Genomic DNA, 21,528 nt, shown 5'->3' on the forward strand with positions numbered 1-21,528 from the left:
CTATTTGTAGGACAAATAAACATTTGTGCATGATGATTTTTTTTTAATCAATACCAAAAATGAAATAACTCCCAGTATTACAAAACTGATAGCACACCGATAATTTTCCACCAAAAATATGTGCAGATTTTTGATTCATAACATCGTAGACTGACAAAAGCCCGGACACTTGAAGCAGATATCGAGTATGAGATTTGAAAAAAGTATAACAATTGATTTTTAATTTTATATAAACATGTTAGAAAAATATTTTGTATAAACATACATACATACATACATACATATATATATACACACACACACACACACACTTATATATAAAACTAAACTTTCAATAAAACTTAGTCTGGTTTGAAAAAATAATATTGCAACAACTAATGTAGCGATTACGATAACTACTTCAAGGTTATTTTTTTCTTTGTATGAACAGGAATGAATTGTCCGTGTGCCGAGGAGTATTTACAAACTAGGAGAGGCCAATTCATCAATTATGGAAGGCAGAGGTATGTGCATGGATGTGCATCCTCCTCAAAATTAAACAAAGAAAATTTGTTGCCGAATCTTTTAAAAACCTTGTTTTCCTTACTTAGGTTTCAACGCTTTCCGTGGTGGGACGTCGCGCCTCCCCCACCTCAACACAGACTGTAAAACCTGCAGTCTCTCACAGCACTGATAAATCCTCACAGCTTTGTAACAACAGAGGACGATGTATCAAAGTTATTAAAGCACAGGGAGGTGGAAAAGCCACATTAACCATGCATGGATGCTTTTCTACCGTCAATAGAAATTGTTCTGACTCGTTATCACGTAAACAAATGTAAAAACAAAACAAATGTACAGTAAAATATGCATTTATTTATAGTGATTAAAGTACCAAACGATCCTGCACACTGGTCACACAAAATCAATTTACACACTTAAGTGTGCTGACTCAATTTAAACGTCAATACCAACATAAATACATTTCAAATATAAATACAGTACTGTACACCTTTCCCTTAGATCAAATTTGAATGTTGGAGTAGATTGTCAAGGACTGGATGTGTGGTATCACAGGCACCAGAGACCAGATGTGTTGGGCTTGCACAGCTGCCCGCAGAAGAATCTGCCCTATAGTCCTTTGCTACTAAAATGTTGTACAAATTCATTTCAAAGGAAGCAATTATGCAAAACATGCTGATTTGGTTTAAACTGGATTTTTTTCATTTTAATTACACAAACTAAAAATAAAATAAAAATTCTTGCTGACATGAACACGTCATCTGCTGGCTTTCCCAAAGGCCATATACTCATTACATTGGAAGGATTCAATAAAATCATACTCCATCTGAAAGCATCACTCTCATCATGGTGATGTCACAGTGCAACGTCATGTGTGCAGCTGATGAATTATACAATCTCAAATTGACAAGGCACAAGCTGATGAGTCCACAAGGAAGAGATGAGGAGAAATGAGAAGTGTGCGTGTCTAGTACTGGTTTCAGGAAGCACAGGTAAACATGATTTGGAGAAGACTGCGTTTCATTTCAAACAAAGAATTATATTTAACCAACTACTTCCTTGTCTTCCTTGTGTTTAACCGGTTAAACACACCTTCAGCCAGACAAGGTATTGTATTCCAGATCAAATTAACCCCATGGTGGAGAACAAAAGGATACAGTTAACTGGACATACACAAATGACATAAACAAATAGAAAGCACCTGGATTGATTGACAAAAATACAGACTAGTGTGTCTGTTATCATCCCTCATGCAAATCTTTGGCTGGACTGTATACATTTATAAATTTGGACTTTTTATTTAAAAGCATCATTCTCACATTAATGTATTTCTATTAGACATAGAGAAATATGAATGCCTCCAAACAATGGTTTCCTGCTGAAATTAACTTTCTATCTGTATTTTGTGGGGGGGTTTAAGACCTGGTTTTTAGGACTTTAGGAAATCTTAACGGGCATTTTTTATTATTTTCTGACATTTTACAGGCCAATTTCTCAAGTTAGTTGAGAAATGTATTTGGAATTAATTGGAAGATAAATCAGTAAAGATGACCACAATAAAAATAGTTAGTTGCAGCCCTATTCATGTAAATAAAAAACTTGACACAAATATAAGACTTTTTTTTCATATGGAATCAAGCTTCTCTGAGCTACCGCAGCATACAATCAAATAAAATTGATTAAGTCCTCCACAGATTGTGTACACAGCGTTACACCTAACTTTATCGTGAACATGCTTCTGAACGCAGCCTGACGAGTTTGGGATGCGACATGGAAACTGGTTAAAAAAAAAAAAAAAACCCGAATCACTGTGGACAAATGGGTGTTTGGCTGATGTACAAGGTGAGGCACTTTTTGATTTCAATTTGATCTGAAAAGCTTTATGCTCCGTCTGAGCAGCTCTGGGCGTATATTGGCTTCCAAGGCATATGGTCATCCGTGTGAAATTAAGTCAAACAACTCCAGCAAACCACAAGCGATTTGCAAAAGTCAAGACAAAGATAAAATATTTGACTAATCAAATTGAAGTGGCTCTGGAACATACTAGTATCATGTGGATTAAAAAGGTGCTTTAGTTAATTAACAAATGAGTGCAGGTTACAGAAAGCCATTCCCAACGTCTAAAGAAGATGTTCAGCTGTAAAACCACCTAAAAAAAACCTGAAAACGAGGGTAAGTCATAAATCACCTCTTGGCCTTAAGACCAGTCTCGCAGTTGCAATTCACATTAGCAGCAGTCCTTCAGAAACGCACGTATGTGTGGAGACATTTCAAATCAAAGTGGACTTATTTTCTACTTGTGTAAAAATTGGAGTGAAGATTATCACAATGAATAAGCAGTTTCCGTCACGCACCCACACAGTCAAACTGTTATTTGCCTGCTGGGACAGCAGGAGGGTCCTTACCAGCAGCAGGAGGGTCCTAACCAGCAGCAGGAGGGTCCTAACCAGCAGCAGGAGGGTCCTTACCAGCAGCAGGAGGGTCCTTACCAGCAGCAGGAGGGTCCTTAACAGCAGCAGGAGGGTCCTTACCAGCAGCAGGAGGGGAATCTATATCCTGTCTCTTGTCAGTCCTGGATGGATCATCCCCCTCTCCTTGCCCTTTCTCCTGAGAAGTCAGCTCTTTTTTTCCTTCTTCTGCAGCATCCCGGGAACTTGACTGCTTAATATTGTACACCAGCGGGACGGGGGGCTGGTAACGATATCTGTAGCCAAAGGCACGCAGGTGATATGTGTAGTACTCCAATAAATACATCTGTGGAGCATCTACATAGTGGAATGACACGGACAAGTCCGAGCAGCAGTTTGGACCCTGAGAAAAAAGAGAGTATTGTAGTTATGCAACAATACAGAGACAAAATGGTTGAGCTTTCCTTGTTACTGTGGATTAACCAGTTTGACCACAAACAGCTATGGGAAAACTTTGTTGACCTCGGCAAATGTCCCAATTTTATCTCAAAGATCGACATCGGGGTGAGTCAAGGCTTGGCCGGATCAGATCCTTTGTTTTACATCAGATGTCAAACAGACTCACAGACAGCCACACTCACTGTACCACTCCCCATTGCAAGCAAAAAGCCAGTAAGAGTAATTTGTTAATGTAATCAATGCAAAACATATACAGAAGACAAACATAAACTCTCAACGGAATACAGTTCATTCAGGTAACTTGGGCAAAAGCTGCACTGAAGCAACAAACACTGGAGGACACTTTTACTGTGACGAGGCCCAAAAGATTACATAGTGTTTGTTATTTCATACTTTGACGTTTTGTATAAATGATGATAAAAAAACATTAAGGAACAGATTGGATGTAGGGATTGTTTTTTTTAATGCAATACTAAACTATTCAATTGTTAAGGATATATATTTGATTGATTGTAATACCTTTAATGTAGCCTAATTGAAGTGTGCACTATGCAGCCGTATTAGGAAAATAGAAGTATCTGATGGGAACACGGTGTCGGCAGATACTCAATATTGAATCTTTTAGATCAGGATTGGGAGCAAAAGAACTTGATCGGTACATCCGTTTTAACAAGCATATAGTTGTCCGTCTTAAGCTAGTTGTCTTTTCAAACATTAGCAGTGCTGAAGTTGCGTCAAACCAGTGTACTACCACGTCAACAACAAAGAGAAAGTCCAGAATGTTTGCTGCACTTGCCTCTGAGATCGGGTAGTAGCAGTAGCTCCAATACCAGAAGCTCTTGGGAAACTTGGCAGTGAGGTGCTGCTCGGGGACAAATGGATGAAATGTCTCCCTCTGCACAGCGTCTCTGGAGTCCCCTGCCAGCACTCCAACTTTCTCCATGCACTGCCCCAATGCCAGGTCCTCTACAGAGCTAGTGTGAGTGCAGACTTTGCTTTTAAATCCTTCTACAAATCGCCGCAGAGCCTCTCTGCTCAACACATAGCCCGCACCGCCACTCATGTAGCCCTGCTTGGCGAAGGGCTTGAATCTTCGGCCAAAGTAAATCGGCTCTTCCGGCGTGTGGTTCGAGAGAACCAAACGCAGGTTGTCTACAATTACGTAGGTGTCGTCATCTGCCTTAAGGAACCAGTCCGCCTCGTTGCTGTGATGATCGTAGACATATTGGAAGGCCCGGATCGTTTTCCAGTAAAGCTGGTCTCTACCCTCCTTTGTGTCTAAGCCCACCGTGGGGAAGTCGGGGTCGTCCACAGAGCTCATGAAGACCACGATATTGCAGTGGCGACTCCAAGTAGACTTCACATGGCGAGTCTTCTTCTCCAGGTTGTTGGGTCCAGTCATCACCCAGCAAAGAATACGCACCTTTTTGTATAGTTCATCAGCCATGCTGCTATCCTCACCTAGTAAGGAGATACAAATAGTAATATAACATTTCACACTGTAATCTCTCCATAGTAAACTGTGATAGTATCCAATCATACAATAGTTAATACAATATATTGTTGAAGGGGAAAAGACAACATTCAAAAGAGGAAATCAAATATGGGGTGTAGGGTTTAGCATATAAATCCAGAACCAGGAACTCAAAGTGGATGGTTAAAAATGAAAAGCCAATCATAAAATGGAGGTTAAGATGAAATAATATGCATCAGAAAATGAACAAACATTTAGAGGTACAACTACAGATCCAAACCAAATTCAGTGAGACGATCATCAAAAATAAATGTTTGGTCAACTTTCAATTCCAACCACACACACGTGTTTACAGGCACTTGATCAATAATCAGGTTAACCAGAGAAAACAGGTTACAGGGTAATTGGAGAATATGTTTACAGGCGCTGTAGGAACCTGGTTACTGTAAAGCCGTGTGTACATTCAGCTTCAACATTATCTAAAGAAGCTAAGAGCTGAAATACAATGCAGGAGAAGCTGGAAGCTAAACTGTTAAACTGTAGAAGTCGTAGTAGTAGTAGTAGATGTAGTAATTGTAACAAGAAGTAGTAGCAGCAGTAGTAGTACTAGCAGTTTTAGTACCAGAAGTAGCAGTAGTAGAAATAGTAGTTGTATATCAACAGTAGTAGTAGCAGAAGTAGCAGATGTAGTCATACTAGCAGTAGTAGCAGTATTAGTAGTAGAAGTATAAACAGCAGTAGTAACAGTAGTACATCTTTTACTCCAAAGGGAGGTTTTTTCATAAGAACAGTGGTGTGAGAGTAAGAGAGTGTAAGAGTGAGAGAGAAAGAGACATACAGACAGAGAGAGTGAGAGAAAGAGTGAGTGAGTGAGGGAGGGAGAAAGACAGAGAGAGACAGAAAAAGTGATAGAGAGACAGACAGACAGTGCGAGTCACTGGTTGCCATGGTGAGGAAGCCCCAGGTTGGAGAGGCAGACTAACTCAAGGTTAATGTCGAAGAAGTTGAATAAAGATTCAAATAACAAGAGTTGGAATGCTGCTGAACCAGCATTCCAACTAATGAAACAAGGCCTAATCAAATGAGTACCTAAACCTTGAAAAGGCTTTGAAGCAATCCAAGTTGTGTTACACTTCTAAATTATTAAATAGTATTAGAAGATTTTTACAATAGTCTTGGCAACGAGATTAAAAATAGACATTTCAGAAGTTAGTCGATTTTAGAAGTAGATTAGCACAACCCAATCAGGATTCCTCAAAGGAAGATCTACCCATAATAATATCTGCTTAGTTCTGGACTTTATTGATTACGACTATTTAATTGAGGACGATGGTTTTATGCTAGGACGATGGTTTTATGCTATTCTTGGATTTGACTCAGTTGTATTTTTGACAGTGATAAATGTAAACACTTTGGGAACAGGTTTTTAGACACGGTTACTATGATACATAAAGAAATCATAACAAGCTCAGCAATAACTCGTTTAATACTATGTCCTATAAGTAACTAATGTTGAGTTTATTATTGTACTTAAACTTACTTTCTATATAAAAAAAGAAACGTCCATATGGCGTACCTGTATGATGAGGGTGCCTTAGGTTGAACAGAGCAGACCTCTCCTTCTTCCATATCTTCCTCTCTTCCTCAGGCTGTTGCTGGTGGTCATGAAGTTGATGCAAGCTGCTGACCTGCTGTGATGACATGGTCCTCTCAAAGCTTACCTGCCGCAGAAACACGTACAGCGTGCAGGTTCCCACCACAAAACCCGCACAGAAGGAGAATTTGGATCCGAGGGCCTTCATACTGGACCCGGTGTCCTCACAGTCAGTCGTTCAACTTGGCAGGTGCTGAATACGGTGGCGAAGGAGAAAAAATCAAATGAAAGTGTCAACTGAGTAAAAGCGTCACTCCCTGTTTAAGGTGTGGTTTAATGTTACTCACCAGCAGTATTGCATATGGAAGCCCATTTCCACCAGCAAAAGAAAAAAAAAGAAAAATCGACAAAACCACTACATTTTAAAAAAAATCACAAAAAAATCCAAGAATAAAAAAATGATTCACTAAAGGAAAAAAGAAAAATCACAAAAAAAAAAATATATATATATATATATATATATATATATATATATATGTTATTATTTTTTACATTCACAAAAAAAACAAATCCAAGAAAAAAAAGAAATCACTAAATTGAATAAAATAAAAATAACTACAAAAAAATAAAATAAAAAATGTGGTACTAAGACCACTCCAGGGATAGGTACCCACCACTGAACAACAGCAGCATACCACTCCAGGGATAGGCACCCATCACTGAACAACATACCACTCCAGGGATAGGTACCTACCACTGAACAACAGCAGCATACCACTCCAGGGATAGGCACCCACCACTGAACAACAGCAGCATACCACTCCAGGGATAGGCACCCACCACTGAACAACAGCAGCATACCACTCCAGGGATAGGCACCCACCACTGAACAACAGCAGCATACCACTCCAGGGATAGGCACCCACCACTGAACAACAGCAGCATACCACTCCAGGGATAGGTACCCACCACTGACCAGCATACCACTCCAGGGATAGGTACCCACCACTGAACAACAGCAGCATACCACTCCAGGGATAGGCACCCATCACTGAACAACAGCAGCATACCACTCCAGGGATAGGCACCCACCACTGAACAACAGCAGCATACCACTCCAGGGATAGGTACCCACCACTGACCAGCATACCACTCCAGGGATAGGTACCCACCACTGAACAACAGCAGCATACCACTCCAGGGATAGGTAGCCTACCTACAGCTGAACAAGAGTAGCATACTACTCCAGGGATAGGTACCTACAGCTGAACAACAGTAGCATACCATCGGCCGCTTTTCGATCTCGGCGCTACTGGTCCGAGGTTACGAGTTCAGTTAAGCCGATCATTAAAGATTTTATGATTTTATTTGTTTTCTTCTAAACATGCAGTACATTGGGAGTTTTGTGATGTAATACAAATGTCCCTTTATTATTTGTCTTGAGAACATGTATTAAACTGCAACAAGTATGTATTGAATGTCTATTGTTAAAACAGCCGTTGGTAAACGTTAGCTGGTCCGTTGGTTTGATCGACACTGCTAACGGTAACTTCAGTGCTAGCAATCCTTCCTGTTGTGTCAACATAACGTCAACTAACGGAAGCGTTACCGTTATCCAGGTGACCGACCGAGCTGGCTGTATGTACTGTTGATTGGACTAAGCCCCGTAGTTTAATGAAAATAACGTTACAGACAAAAACACCCATGTAAAAATGTTTCAAAACGCTGCAGAAACTACTTCTAACTAATCTGGGTTCCGTTTTCCGTCCAGAAGACACAACTTTTTCCGGTCAGGTCGGGATATTTCAAAAGAAAAGCGCAGGCGCGTCCTACTGAAAATAAATATACAGGTGTAATTACTTAGCAAACATTTTTATTTTTCCAAATATTGTATTTTGTTTATTTATCCTAGATCAAAGGTATCTGATTATAAACAGATCCTGTTAACTTTGGGTTTTCCATCGCATTGCAATACAGGCCCAAAATCAGATTAGACCATTAAAAGATGCATAACAATGCAAGAGCAAGACAAATCCAGTTAGCCAAGTGAAGAAACGCACCTACACACATCCTGAAGCATTTTTCTGCTTTCTTATCTGATCTGGAGCCTCTGGATACTGGCTTCTTTGGGAATAAATGCCTAAATTGACCACATTTACTCTGGTAACTCGAGTCTGACTTAATTTGTGCTATTATACATCAAATCAATTCAAAAACATATTCACGCAACAATTATGTACAAGTTGAGTTCCCAGTAGTCACAGTTATTCACAAATGATACAAATTCAGCCCCTAAATACACAATCCGTAGAAAAGTTGTGTAGATTCATTATTCGGGTACACTGAATCTGATTGACGGTGTAGCATTCTTTCTTTTCCTTTGCTAAATTAGGGTAAGTTAAATTGTCAGAAATTAAAGTACAAACTTAAAAGATATATCTTCCTAAATTTCTTTAAGTGCTTTTTTTCTTTTGGATCCATTTAACAGCAGGACAACCTGAAATAAACATTTCTGTGAAACAATGTTAAAATTCTGGGACAAACCTTTTCAAAAGCATGTGTGCAAACACTTCTGTAAGCTACAATTGTGTTTAATCTAATCACCAAATGCAGCAACAGAAAGTTTCAAAGACAAGTGGGAACTGAAATGGGAACTCTTCAGTATTTGTCCTTTGTTTTTCATATCCAGACACAATCATCCTTTGGCGTAAACTGTAACTTGAACAACCTGTGCAAACACTCCTTCAGTTTGAGGCATGCACAATTCCCCCCCCCAGCTGTCTTTTAAATCTAAGGACTTCTTTGTCAATAACAACATACAAGTAATAATTGAACTGTGGACACAGTGTGCCGCTGACAACTTCAGAACTAGATGCAAATATTCAGTTGAAGTCACTAAAAAAAAAAAAAAAAAAAAAAAGTACCATCTTTCAAAACTGAATCCCTTCAAAAAGGGGAAAATGCATAACTTCATTCAACTGCACAGTACAGCTGAGATGTTGCGGGGTCATCGTGCAACATATAACTGGTGCCTACTCCAGACACATATTGCCTATTCAAGACACACAGACACATTTTCAGAATGTGCAAACAGGTGAGTAGATGTTATCCACCAGCTTTAATAGCAGTAATTGAATAAATGGGGCTCCCTCCACAGGAGTTCACCGTCACAACAGCTGCACTGAATGAGATCATATGTCCACGTCGTCTGAGTCAGAGGGGCCGGATGACTGGGACTCCTCCTGGGACTCTCCCCACACAAACCTATAGTTGTTCTCCAACTCCTGCTGCCTCTTTTGCTCTTTGTAAACCTCTTCTGTGCCTCCAGTCTGTAAGATTTGGGGGGGGGGGGGGGGGGGAATGATGGTTTTACAAACAACCACCTTTATGAATGCATGTTTATATGACTTGTGGAAAATTAAAAGAAAACATCACTTTTTCAACTTTTTCCCCACAAAAGAAAAAGCTTATTATACGTGTCAAAGTCCTTATTCTGATTTGCTGAATGTCAATGACAAAACACACACGTTTTGTAGACAGTTTGGCAAAGGTTGAAGAGAAGTGTACTTGAGGGTGGTAAGTGGGTTTCAGTGAGGATGAAAAAAACAAAACAAAACAATAGTCACACTAATTGAAAAGGCTTCGTTGGCTGTGTGAAATAACCCCTCTGCTCCCTTTCCTTGCAGGTTAATGTTTTATCTCGTAAAACGTGTTTTCATATTTTATGAGGTTAGATGAGGGTGTTTAGGCAAGGTAGTTCAACTCTACAATAAAATGCTGCAGGAAACCCTGCGGACCCATCTCAGCAAACCTGAAACCAGCTGGTCATTACTTTCCCTCATATTTCACAGACTAGTTATCTGAAGCACAACAGTTATTATTTCATTATTGTTTTTTTATCAGAAGCTTCAGTAAAAGTAGTAAAAAAAGGTTTTCATTCAACGTGCGATGAAATATTAGGCAACTTTTTTTGCTGTTAAACTAAAACATACTTTTTTTTTTCCAAAAATGATAACTTGAGGGAACACACACACACACACACACACACACACACACACACACACACACACACACACACACACACACACACACACACACACACACACACACACACACACACACACACACACACACACACACACACACACACACACACACACACACACACACACACACACACACACACACACACACACACACACACACACACACACCAGATTGTTTGTTGATTTTAGATGGTAGGCTCATCATTTTAAAGTAGTAGTTGTTAGTTTTAGATATTATTGACTTGATCAGTATTATTGGAATTCAATAAATTCTGTTATACTTTAAAGAGCAGCTTTCTGTGATGAAGTAAATTAAGTAAAGTAAATAAGGGCTGGAACTCTACAGCACACAGCTGCTGGTAAACACAGCATTGTGAGCCTAAGCCCCACCCAGAGGCTCCGAATGAACCCAATAAAAAGTTACTATCACTTCTTAAATTACCAGGAGATTTATGAGGAGCTCCCTGAAGGACTTTGTATCTTCTTCTGTCAGCCACTGATCACCTGCCTCCTCTGCATTTTTTCGCGTCAAGATCTTCACCTCAATTTTACCTACAAAGAAAAACAGGGGAAAGGGCAGGCGTGCCGATTACGCACATGTACTTCCAAGTGGCTCCAAACAAATAATCACGATGAAGCATGATAAACATAACTGTGAATGAAAAAGGACGCACATGGACACACATTTAATTTCCCTTTAGGATAAGCTTCAGCTAGCTGCAGTCAGAGATATGTTTTTGCTTCTGTGATCTTTACATTTTCAAAGTATTCTGTTTTAAAAAGTACCTAATTTAATGTGTCCCTGATCTAATGTCTAAACAGTTTCTCCATCTTAGGTTAAAGCATATGTTTAATTGCTGGCAGCATGAGAAATGAAGGACACCCTTTATAATATTAGCATGTTAAGTGTCCTTTGAACAGCTTAACCTGGGAAAACCCTAAATCTGACAGTAGTATGCTTCTTGACAAAAATGAGAGAAGTACAGAACTACTATATGCTCAAGATAACAGAGAGAAGAGAGAAAAAGGCCATGAGTGTTTCGGGCCCTCCCCCATCATACCTTCTGCCTTCAGTCCTGCTCTCTCTAGCTGTTCTTTAACCACGTCCTTTATGTGCTGCCACTGGGGGTCTCCTTCGCCCATCTCCTGAACTTTGACCTCCCCATCAGGGCTGCTGCCCGTCTTATACTTAGTAATTTTGATCTTAACATGGTCGTCGGCTGCTTGGTCTGGGGTGACGAGACAAAAGAGGGACAAACAGCACAGTTCACCTCAAAAACCTATCAGCAGGGCCACAGGATGGAGGAGGTAAGAACCAAGATTGTGTATTCCAAAACACTATCTTATAAGAATTACATTTCTGCACTGTCATCAATTCATAACACTGATTGATTTAATTACCAAAAATCAGCCACAGATACATAAATGGCAGTAGATGAAAGACTGCTAACTAACAAATGGAATTCAAAATATCAATCTGAAAACATAAATTCTCCGTGGAGAACTCCATGTGTGCGTTTAATCTTGGATGAAAGATGTCACAACGAAGATCTACACCACGTATGAATGAAACATGACAATGATGGAGGTGGACACAGAGTTAACAGATATGAACATGACCACAGAGGGACAGGGTGCCCAATTACCTGGCTGCTTCGGAGCCAGGCTGGGGCTGCCCCTGGTGGGGTCACTGGCTCTTTGGACTCCTGGTGTTTGCTGCTCTGGGTCCTGGACATCTTTCTCCTCCAGATGATCAAGTAGCTTGTCCAGCGTCGTCTCCAGTGTCTGTGTTGCCTGAGTGCGATCAAACTCCCCTTTTAGACCTTCCGTCTCTAATTCCTGCTGAGCCTAAAACACAACGACAATCACATCAAAGCATCCTTAGATTGTGTCTGGTAACATTTGAATACATCAATCTTCATGTTGAAATTACACATTGTCTCTAGTCTGAAACCTCGTTTATGATGTTGTCAAACTCCTTCTGCATTTCCTCCTTTATCTCTTCAATCTTCTCAGTGGTCACGGAGAGATCGACCATCTCATCCTCGAACTCGTGTAGTAGTCGTTCATCTTCATCTTCATCTTTCTCTTCCTCGCCAAGCTTCTCTGTCACGCTGTCGCTTGTCAGCGTCTCTCCTCGACTTTTGACCTGGTTTTGTGCTTTCTAAAAAAAAAAAGAAAAAGAAGGAAATGCAGCATTGAATTGGAATACCCGTACACTGCAAAGAAACTTTCATCGTAATCTTGGCGAGTACTGACCTTCCTGTTACTCTCTTTGAGATGTTGGACAAATTTCATCAGGTCTGCTGGGTCAGTGATGATTTTAAAGTTAAATTTTTCAACTGAAAGACATTAATGTGAAGAGAGAAATGAACAACAGACAAAATAAATGTTTAATTAACAAAGTTCTCCATTTGGAAACGTTCAGTTTGAAAATCTGAGAACTTAACTGCACAGAAATAAATAAGAGACTCTGCGGTTCTATTAATCTTGTTTGAGGCTTTGTAAAGCAGCAGGACATTGAATGATCATGAATAACATTGGTCTTCTGTGTGTGTGTGTGTGTGTGTGTGTGTGTGTGTGTGTGTGGTAGAGATGCGATACCTTCATCACCATCATCTATGACTTCATTGTCTGTCAGCGAGTTATAGCCGTCATCTGCTGCCTGTGCGTAGAAAACAAAATCACGTTAGATTCGAGAAGCGGTGAAGGAATCAACCTGCATCCTCTAGCAGTCGGGATCTGGCTGGAGAAGAACCACCTCAACATTTAAAACATATATTGCCAGTTAACCACAACAATGAAGTTTGAAAACAATGTATCAACGAAGTGTTAATTTAGTCTGGTTGTTATCAACAGCACCAAGATTAAGAGAAGACGTGAAAACGCATTCTATTAATACGAGATTAAAAATACTACAAAGCTTCTCCACAAAAGATAATCAGAACTTTGACAAGCATTGGCACAGTCTGTTATTTACAAGTGAAGCATCATTCATTAAAAGGGAAACCGGATTCCAAGACGTATTTCTGTACCTGATCTTCCTGTTGAGAAGCAGTTGTTTTTGAACTCCGTGGCTTTGTAACTCCGTCCCAGAAGTCAGAATCTTCTGTCTCCTCCGACCCGGCGTCCTCAGATACATCAGCAGTATCTGTTTCAAAATAAAGGCACACACAAGTCTAGTGTGATGGACATAAAAACCCAGTGGCTATTTATATTTAGTAGATTGACAAATTTCCACAATATTTTAAAAGGTAATTTGTAAAATAAATTGCACCTTTTGTATCGGAGAGGTTCAGGTCATCACTTGGTGCAGATGATGTATCTTCTGCTGTTACTTCCACTGCACCATCTGCCCCTTTATTACCAGCCAACATCTCATCAAGACTCCTCAGCTCCTCTGAGATCTGCTCTACTTTACGCTTTGTGTCCGCTGGGAACAGACCGAGGAGGAGGAGGAGGAGGAGGAGGAGGAGGGAGGGAAAGAAACAACAATCATATGACACATTTGTTATTGCTTTAAAATTAATATTGAAGATTTCATGTATCAATCACCTATTCAACAACAAATGTCAAATAAGTTGTACATTGTACGTGTAAGAGCCATTTTGTTGTTTTTGTTTTTGTACAACCTCCCACCACATGGGGGCGTAGTGCCGGTGTGAATCAGGCCACAGGTAATATAATCAGTGGGGTCATTGGACACAGGTTGTTGCTAATAGGTAGAAGCAAACAGTTTTTGACCGTGCACATTTAACGAATGCAAATGTTATGATTTATTGGTTTATGGAGAAAATGGATAACTGAAGAGAAAGTGGTGAACTCTGATTATGTGAGAAATAAAATGCCTATATTGGAAACTGGACTTCGTTATTTATGACACGCGTCAGAACAAACATTTCAGCAACCGTAGTGACTTTTTTATTGGGAAGCAACGGTCACTACAGTACGGCTTTATCTTCCTATCCGATATCGCCATCACACTTTCAAATACTCCTTTCCCACATTATGTCGTCCCCCAGTCTCCTGCTTCACCAGGACACAACATTCAGGTATGCAACATACAGGACCCTCCCCAAATGTTGTGACACAGTGTGTACTTACAGACTTGAGCCTTGACGTAATCCATGTACTGTTGGGCACTGAGTGCTGGCTGGCACACAATACTCTGTGGCTTGGCAGTGGATGGCGGCTGCAGGAACGGATGCAGGCAGGTACGACTGGTGTGAACTGTCAGCACATAGCGGCACGACTGAGGCTCATCCACTCGGGCAATGTAGTCACCTGAGCCTTCTTCACACACAAACTGGAAACAATAGAGTCAAATTAGAAAAGCAGTTTCTGAAGGAATTGCGGTGCCAATGCTGGATGCTGAAGAGCTGATGCTACCCTGTACTGCTGGCTAAATGTGTAAGAAGAAAGTGAAGTAGTATGGTTCAGGATCCTCTCACTTTCAGGCTCCTACGGCAAAATGTGGAAGTCGGTTTGCTTCCACAGCTACATTATTGGAAAGAACACAGATTTAACTACATTTTAATGTGAAATTAAGTGTGAAGAGTGAACATTGTGGGAATGGGAGCATGTCGAAGAACATCAAGAAGACATTTCTGCTGCCGTTATGTCAGCAATCAAAGGTGATGGTATTTGAGAAGTGACTCCTCGGTTACTTTAGGCAGAGGTGCACATCTCATAGCCCTGCTTCCCAGGCAAAAAAACTTAACTCCTAAAGCTTAAATATTTTACGCAAAGATTTAGGACCCCCTGATGAACACATTGTGTGAAATGTGTGTAGTTTTAAAAATGGGAGCAGGTTAGAAAACTGGTACAGCTTGCTGATTTTGGAGTCAGTTAACATGAGAGCCGATGCAACAGTTGGTTGGAAATCCTCTCACTTTCAGGCTCCTGAAATGATTCATGAAGGGTGATAATTATGGGCAAGAGAGCAGGCTAGTCATCATTTTTTGAGAAGATTTCACCCCGTAGACCTTAGACCTGTAAACCCTGTATTCAAATGTCTCACCCGGACTTCCGTCTCTCTGTGATTTCCATTTAGGTCACACTTTGATCCATTTACATAGGTCTGACTGTGGTAGCGCTTCAGCCGGTGCTGTTTGGAGGCCTGGGAAGTAAACAGAAGAATATTTATTTTACCAAACTGATTTGCACTATTCTTGGAGACTCAGTGCATCATCCAAACATTAAATGTGAGGCCTCTGATGTTTGTGCACTTCTAAAGATTCACAGATAGTCCTCATTACTGGAAGCTGGTAAATCAGGACTATAATTATAATGTGAATATGTAAGATGAACACCTGAGGCATTCAACCGTAAAGTACCCATTGCCACACACAAGTACAAGCGTTCCATTTATATCAAATCATTTTGAACTTTCTTTAATGTATACCCAGTAATCAAAGATCACCAAGAATGATAGAAAAGACAACTGCAACCACAACACGGAGGCAACTTTACCTTGGCTGTGTCATTGCTCCAATCAAATTCAGATTCATAATATCCGAGGAAGAGAATGTCCCCTTTGATTTCTGTGTCTAAGGAGAGAAGAACAACGGATGTCATCAAGCGATCGTCATGGAAAACACCGATTAAAAACACGGGGGTAAGCCCTTACCTTCAAGGTGGTACTGTCTGATGTGCTGACCGTGGCAAAACTCGTATGTCCACCAGTCCTTCGTCTGCCGAAAACACAGACAACAACATTTGAATAAACGGTATTTGACTGACAGATTGTCCTGTCATCCAGGCTACTTGCTGATCAACAATATCATTGATGATCCCGTTAGAACTCCACACACTCGAACAACTTGTGTACATATTGTTGTGTTTTTGAACTGGTTAAGAACAATAGGACACCTTCCAAAATACTTTTTAACTCGTATTGTTTGCTAAATCCACTTCGGTTGATGGTCGTTGATTGAAAATTGATGTCAAGATGCAGGAAGAGCATTAGGTTCGTATGTGTGTGTCAAAAGGGAAATATTAATTTTAACATAAAAAACAAGAACTCATGAAAAAGGCTCAAAACCTGCTTGCAAAGTCAATTAAAATAACAAAAAATGAAAATACAATCAGCTGTTGAAGCAAGCAATCCCTCTGTGTCCTCTCAATGCCGCTAACATACACACACACACACACCGTGTTAAGTTAAGCTCCTGTTAAAACAACACTACAGGGTTTCCCTCAGGACATTATTCAGCAGTTGATCCTGATGTATCCAGTCTCATGATCACTTTAGTTAGAAGAACAATTGCCACACTTGTTAAATAAATGTGCCTTCTGCTGTGAAAACAGCACCGCTGCTATTTTTCCATGACAGTTAATGTTGTATTTCACAAAAGTGTATTTATTTGTTATGCTGGTGGTGGAGGAGGAGGTCTTTGTTTCAGGCGGGTTGGTCCACCTCTGCTATAAAATACAGAGGAAAACCCGCATCACAACTGACAGCATTCTCTTTGATGAGCTTCTCTTGATTGTAAACATAGTCCCCCACACAGCCATGTATTTACAGGACCAAACTATAATGTCACCTTGCAGTTGTATTCTTTCGCCAACCAGTCAAGTTACAGTTTACATCCATGGCTGTCCAGGGCCTTATAGTACATGTGTATGTAGCGACGACTCTGAAGGAAAGTAATAAAAGGTATTAGGTGGATTTTTTTGGTGAAAGGGAGGTTATCACTATGTTGATGTATGATTGCAGTAAATCATTTCCCGTGAGAAATATGCCATCTTCACTATTTCTACAGAGGCGCACAGAAGATTGATAGAGCGCTTTGTCACATGGTGCAACGATAATCTAAGCCATTTTGGATAATCCTTCTCACACTCTCTACAATGAGCTGTGTCAGATTAGCAGCGAAACAAACAGAGTCACTTGTGTGTGTTCACGTGTTCGGCCAATGAAGCTGATTCTAATAGAACACAAAGTTGTAGACATTGCTTCATATATGGATGTTGCTGCAAAGATGCTACAAATTATAAAACATAAATGCTACACACACACACACACTTGATCTGGCAGCACAAAAGATCTTTACAATCACCAGTTTCTAGTAAGGCACCCAAGATTAGTGTCACATTCAGTATCTGACAAAATGTGCAATATGGTTACAATCTCCCCTTCTGTTCCTGAGTTATTATGGTGTCATATAGTGGCACAAAAAGTGTTTTTGCAGAACATTATGTCATAATTTATATTGCGTTCACCAGAATGGGACATAACTCATACTAAGGACGGACAGACGGATAACCCCGAAACATACAAACATAAAAGAATGCATGGATTCCTTTAGTATGCCTCACAACCACAGCCTCCCGGTGTGGAAACAAAGGTGCCAGGTCACATTGAAACAGGATCTCTGTTGTAAGAAGCTTAAATGAACTCTAAGATGAACAAGTGAAAACATAAAGCAGCAATACAGAGACGTGCGTCTCCTTCATCATTTTCATGCTGACAGGACATTCAGATTCAGTTTATGTTGGTACTGTACTTTCATGTGTAGCTGAAAATGTATCATTTATATCGTATATTTTGAATATATCATCAGTGTGTGATAGGTATTGTAAGTAACCACTTCCTGTTTTGACATCTTCTCAAGGAATGCCATACACTTGAATAATACGGCTGTGTTAGCTCACATGGCATGTGCTTTATCCGTCTCTCTGTATTTTGTGTGTTTTTTACGCACACTGCAAAGTTGACAGAAGTTGTAAATGGGCATATACAGTTTATCTGATGTTGTCAGCCCATTTGCAACTATGACCCCTCTCACTCTGCCCACCCCCTCTTCCAGCTGATGCCCTCTAGGGGCGCTGTACAACCCTGCCTGACAAATTATTCTGTTTTAAAAACAGTTCTTCCCCACCGCAATAAGAACTCTGAACACGTCCAACTAACCCTGACAGATAAACTGCGCTTCATAACTTTGTATCATTTTGTACTGTGAATTGTTGTCTTGTGGTTGTATGTGGATAATGTATGTTGTGTGTCATGTGTCTAATCTGATATTGATGTCTGTGTTTAGATGTTCTGTCACTGCTGTAATGGGCTTATCCACCATGCTTTATCGAAATCAAAGTCTACCAACCTCAGCCATGTGGTCGTTAATAAGTGAGTGATTGATTGATTGACATAGCCTGTTTTGAAGGTTAAAATAATGCCCCATGTACCTTTTTGTGTAATTTTCAGTGTGCAGACTCAATAAAAAGAAACTTGCCCTTTTATTTTTGTACCTGTACCCAGCAGAGGACGGATGTGCTCAATATCCCCAAATGTTACACTGCAAAGTTAACTAACACAGACAAACTAGCTTTCAATCTACAGTCACATACAACATTCACATCATCAACTATGGCTCAAGCGATCTGATTAAACTGCTTTCTGGTGTTATTTTGTATAGTCACACAAAATCAATTTGCTTAAATAAATCAGAATATAATAATTCGTTTTTAAACAGCATAAGCATCTATTTAGATCCCATAGATACAGTTGAGAACTAACCTTTACTAGACACTGGGCAGTGTGCATTGGACTGAGTAGGTCCGGGATGTCAGGCCCAGAGTACCCGTGTGAGTCGGGCTCAGAGGCAGGGTCCTGATGAAAGCGGACGGCCTGGGCTGGAAGTCGACACTCGTACATCTGCTTGTACTTGCTGGACACGATCATCACCTCGTCTGTCTTGGTCTGAAGGAGAAACACTGTTACGCCAGCTGCAGTATCTTCAATACCATTGATTAGCAAAGTAACGTTACTTGAAGGTATTACATCACGTCAGCTGGTTTTGCGACTGTCTTCGCAGTTAGTCAATTTTAAAATCTAATGAAGTTGCAACTAAGTGGAAGTGGAAGTGAGGAAGCTGTGTTGTGACAGCTGTCAACGATGGTTGCTGCGTAGGTCCCATGTAAACAACGTCAGCATTAACTATCCCTCGTCCAACTCGCAAGAAAATTGTACATTTTAAATTAGGATTCTCAACCAGATAACAAAGAGGTTATTCGTTACTCGCGTTAGTAACGTTAAAGGCAGATATGTGACGCTAGCTAACGGCAGCGTTAGCCTATAACGTTACTTTCTAGCTAGCAAGCTAACTGTTAGCTTCCGCAAAAACCACCCTCACTCACCTGGCCCAACATGACGGGGTCTGGAAGAATTTCAATCCCATATTTCATCTCATTCAGCTCTTCGAAATTCAAGAAGGCTGGGACACAGAGGGGACATGTCAACATGAAAACGTACAGTCTTTTTAGCCACCGAACCACGGAAGCAGCCATGGTGGACTCTCTCCTCATGACAGCAACAAAACACAGGACGCCTGACATGGTAGCTGCTGATTGGTCCATGCGAGAAGCGCGGGTCTGTCATTGGCTGATTTTTGTGCCTGCCAATTGTTCTGGGGTGAATTAGTTTACAACACCGGCACAATGTGAATGGGCGGCGCCTCTATCTTTGTAGCATTAAAAAACACATTAACAACGCACATGTTTGTCCTTCCATATAATAAACTCACATTGGTACAAGCATGGGCACCAATTGGGCTCAAGCCATTTACCTTACAGTCTATGGCTCAAGCTAATTTGGCCAAATTACAATCATACGGAACACCACACTAGTGTTTTCTAAGATGTATAAAGTCCAATATTTTACAAATATATCTATTATTTTTTTTCATGATACATTGGTAGCCTGAAATGTGAACTCCTGCTGTGTGGTATAGCTACCTGTGTCTAAATTGATTACTGAATTTGCATGATATAGCCAGTATGGAGACAGACCGTTAAAATAAAAAAGTCCCTCATAAAAAATGCTCTCACATGTTCCCACACATAAAACCAGACACAGGCACACACCCACCCATCTACACGCACACACACACACACACACACACACACACACACAAACGCATTATTGGGGAGTAATGAGCAGGTCTCGTTGTTGGAACATATTTGCTAAATAGCATGCATGAATTTTCAGGAACCGTGCTCTAGTTCATGTATTTAGTGTGTTATATGTTATATGCTCCATGATGCCGCTGCTCCGCTGATTGACCGCTGAGTGTTGTGTTGAGGTGCGGTTTGCTCTCCGCTGCTGCAAGGGGAGCGTCCGTCCACAGCCTGCAGTGCTGTAATGTGCGGTCGCCTGTTTTTCTCCTTGCCGCTCCATTTTTCCACATCTAATCCCATTTACAAGACCACAGAGGAACACATTTATTAAGAGGGACAGCCTCCGTGCAGGCGGGAGGTGAAACAGCCTACACACTGCGTCTTCGAACTGAGGTGAGCTCCCCTTTCTTCTGATTTACATGGAATATTAATAGGCCTATGAATCTGTTTTCTGCACGGTATTTCTGTCGGTATCTCCAGGTCTGGGTGAACGTTTGACGGTTTCTCGACCAGGCAGAACATGTAAAGAAAAGACAGGCGTGAAGAATTTCGGAGCCAGAAAATTGTCGATAAAATGCCTGAATGCAATAGAACCTCGTTTTGGAGATGTGATTCAGCATGTAAGGCATGCAGGCCTAATCTAATCAAGCTTTGAGTGCATGGTTTTTCTCCCTGCTGTCTTATCGCTACAAGGGAGGCTAATATATAGGCCTCTCTGAGAGATCGTAGACTACTTTATCTGCAGCTATTTATGCTCGCTGGACAGATGATCACATTACTGGGATATGCATCTTGTGTTTAAGGATGCAGGCAGCACGTTGTTGATGCTGAATAAGAATATTTCATATTCAGAATCTGGATGAGACATCTGTCACGCATACTTTGGGAGGGACCCACAGAGCTATCTATGAATCATGTCCACAGCTCTCCTTAGCTTCTCACAGGCTCCCTTTTAGGTAATTAAAAACAGCAGCACAACTAATAGAGTTTCATTCTGATTGGCCCGTAGACATTTCCACATGACTTCAGGTCATCTCTTCTCTCTGTTGAACTACTCTATCTTGGTTACTGTACGTCTAAGGGTGGTTTCACCATCACAGCTATGGCTATAGCACAAGGTAATCCCATTAATGTAAAAAACAACAACAA

General features: G+C 40.6%; 2 protein-coding genes across 3 annotated transcripts; both read right to left on the bottom strand.

The window, feature by feature from the left end:
* Positions 1-835: 835 nt before the first annotated feature.
* On the bottom strand, positions 836-6,908 carry LOC142970301 (glycoprotein-N-acetylgalactosamine 3-beta-galactosyltransferase 1-B-like). 2 transcript variants are annotated; one of them, XM_076110442.1, is made up of 4 exons: positions 6,784-6,908; positions 6,419-6,689; positions 4,165-4,829; positions 836-3,312 (listed from the first exon to the last, which is right to left on the bottom strand). In XM_076110442.1, the coding sequence occupies exons 2-4, from the start codon at positions 6,642-6,644 to the stop codon at positions 2,944-2,946; spliced, it is 1,260 nt and encodes a 419-aa protein (XP_075966557.1). In that variant the 5' UTR covers positions 6,645-6,689; positions 6,784-6,908; the 3' UTR covers positions 836-2,943. The 2 variants fall into 2 exon arrangements, with proteins under 2 accessions (XP_075966557.1, XP_075966556.1); XM_076110441.1 differs by having other exon boundaries at positions 6,419-6,879.
* Positions 6,909-8,292: 1,384 nt separating this feature from the next.
* Positions 8,293-19,865, bottom strand: os9 (OS9 endoplasmic reticulum lectin). The gene is made up of 15 exons (XM_076110436.1): positions 19,621-19,865; positions 19,001-19,183; positions 16,112-16,175; positions 15,955-16,031; positions 15,503-15,601; positions 14,587-14,788; positions 13,760-13,915; positions 13,518-13,633; positions 13,087-13,147; positions 12,742-12,824; positions 12,437-12,646; positions 12,129-12,330; positions 11,544-11,711; positions 10,925-11,034; positions 8,293-9,765 (listed from the first exon to the last, which is right to left on the bottom strand). Exons 1-15 carry the CDS (start codon positions 19,837-19,839, stop codon positions 9,628-9,630), a joined length of 2,088 nt encoding a protein of 695 aa, XP_075966551.1. The 5' UTR covers positions 19,840-19,865; the 3' UTR covers positions 8,293-9,627.
* Between the last annotated feature and the right edge of the window lie 1,663 nt (positions 19,866-21,528).

The sequence above is a fragment of the Anarhichas minor genome, unplaced genomic scaffold, assembly GCF_050575085.1.
Source record: "Anarhichas minor isolate MPS153535 unplaced genomic scaffold, ASM5057508v1 ptg000043l, whole genome shotgun sequence".
In the NCBI taxonomy this organism is placed as follows: domain Eukaryota; kingdom Metazoa; phylum Chordata; class Actinopteri; order Perciformes; family Anarhichadidae; genus Anarhichas; species Anarhichas minor.

What these genes read in the sequence shown, in the direction of transcription:
- LOC142970301 (XM_076110442.1), bottom strand. Translation starts at nt 6,644, where the DNA reads ATGAAGGCCCTCGGATCCAAATTCTCCTTCTGTGCGGGTTTTGTGGTG. An exon ending in AAGGCACCCTCATCATACAG is followed by an intron (nt 4,830 to 6,418) that starts GTACGCCATATG and finishes TCTCCTTACTAG; the next exon opens with GTGAGGATAGCAGCATGGCT. An exon ending in GCTACTACCCGATCTCAGAG is followed by an intron (nt 3,313 to 4,164) that starts GCAAGTGCAGCA and finishes CTTTTTTCTCAG; the next exon opens with GGTCCAAACTGCTGCTCGGA.
- os9 (XM_076110436.1), bottom strand. Translation starts at nt 19,839, where the DNA reads ATGGACCAATCAGCAGCTACCATGTCAGGCGTCCTGTGTTTTGTTGCT. An exon ending in CTTCTCAACAGGAAGATCAG is followed by an intron (nt 13,148 to 13,517) that starts GTACAGAAATAC and finishes TTCTACGCACAG; the next exon opens with GCAGCAGATGACGGCTATAA. An exon ending in AGCAGGACTGAAGGCAGAAG is followed by an intron (nt 11,035 to 11,543) that starts GTATGATGGGGG and finishes TTTTCTTTGTAG; the next exon opens with GTAAAATTGAGGTGAAGATC.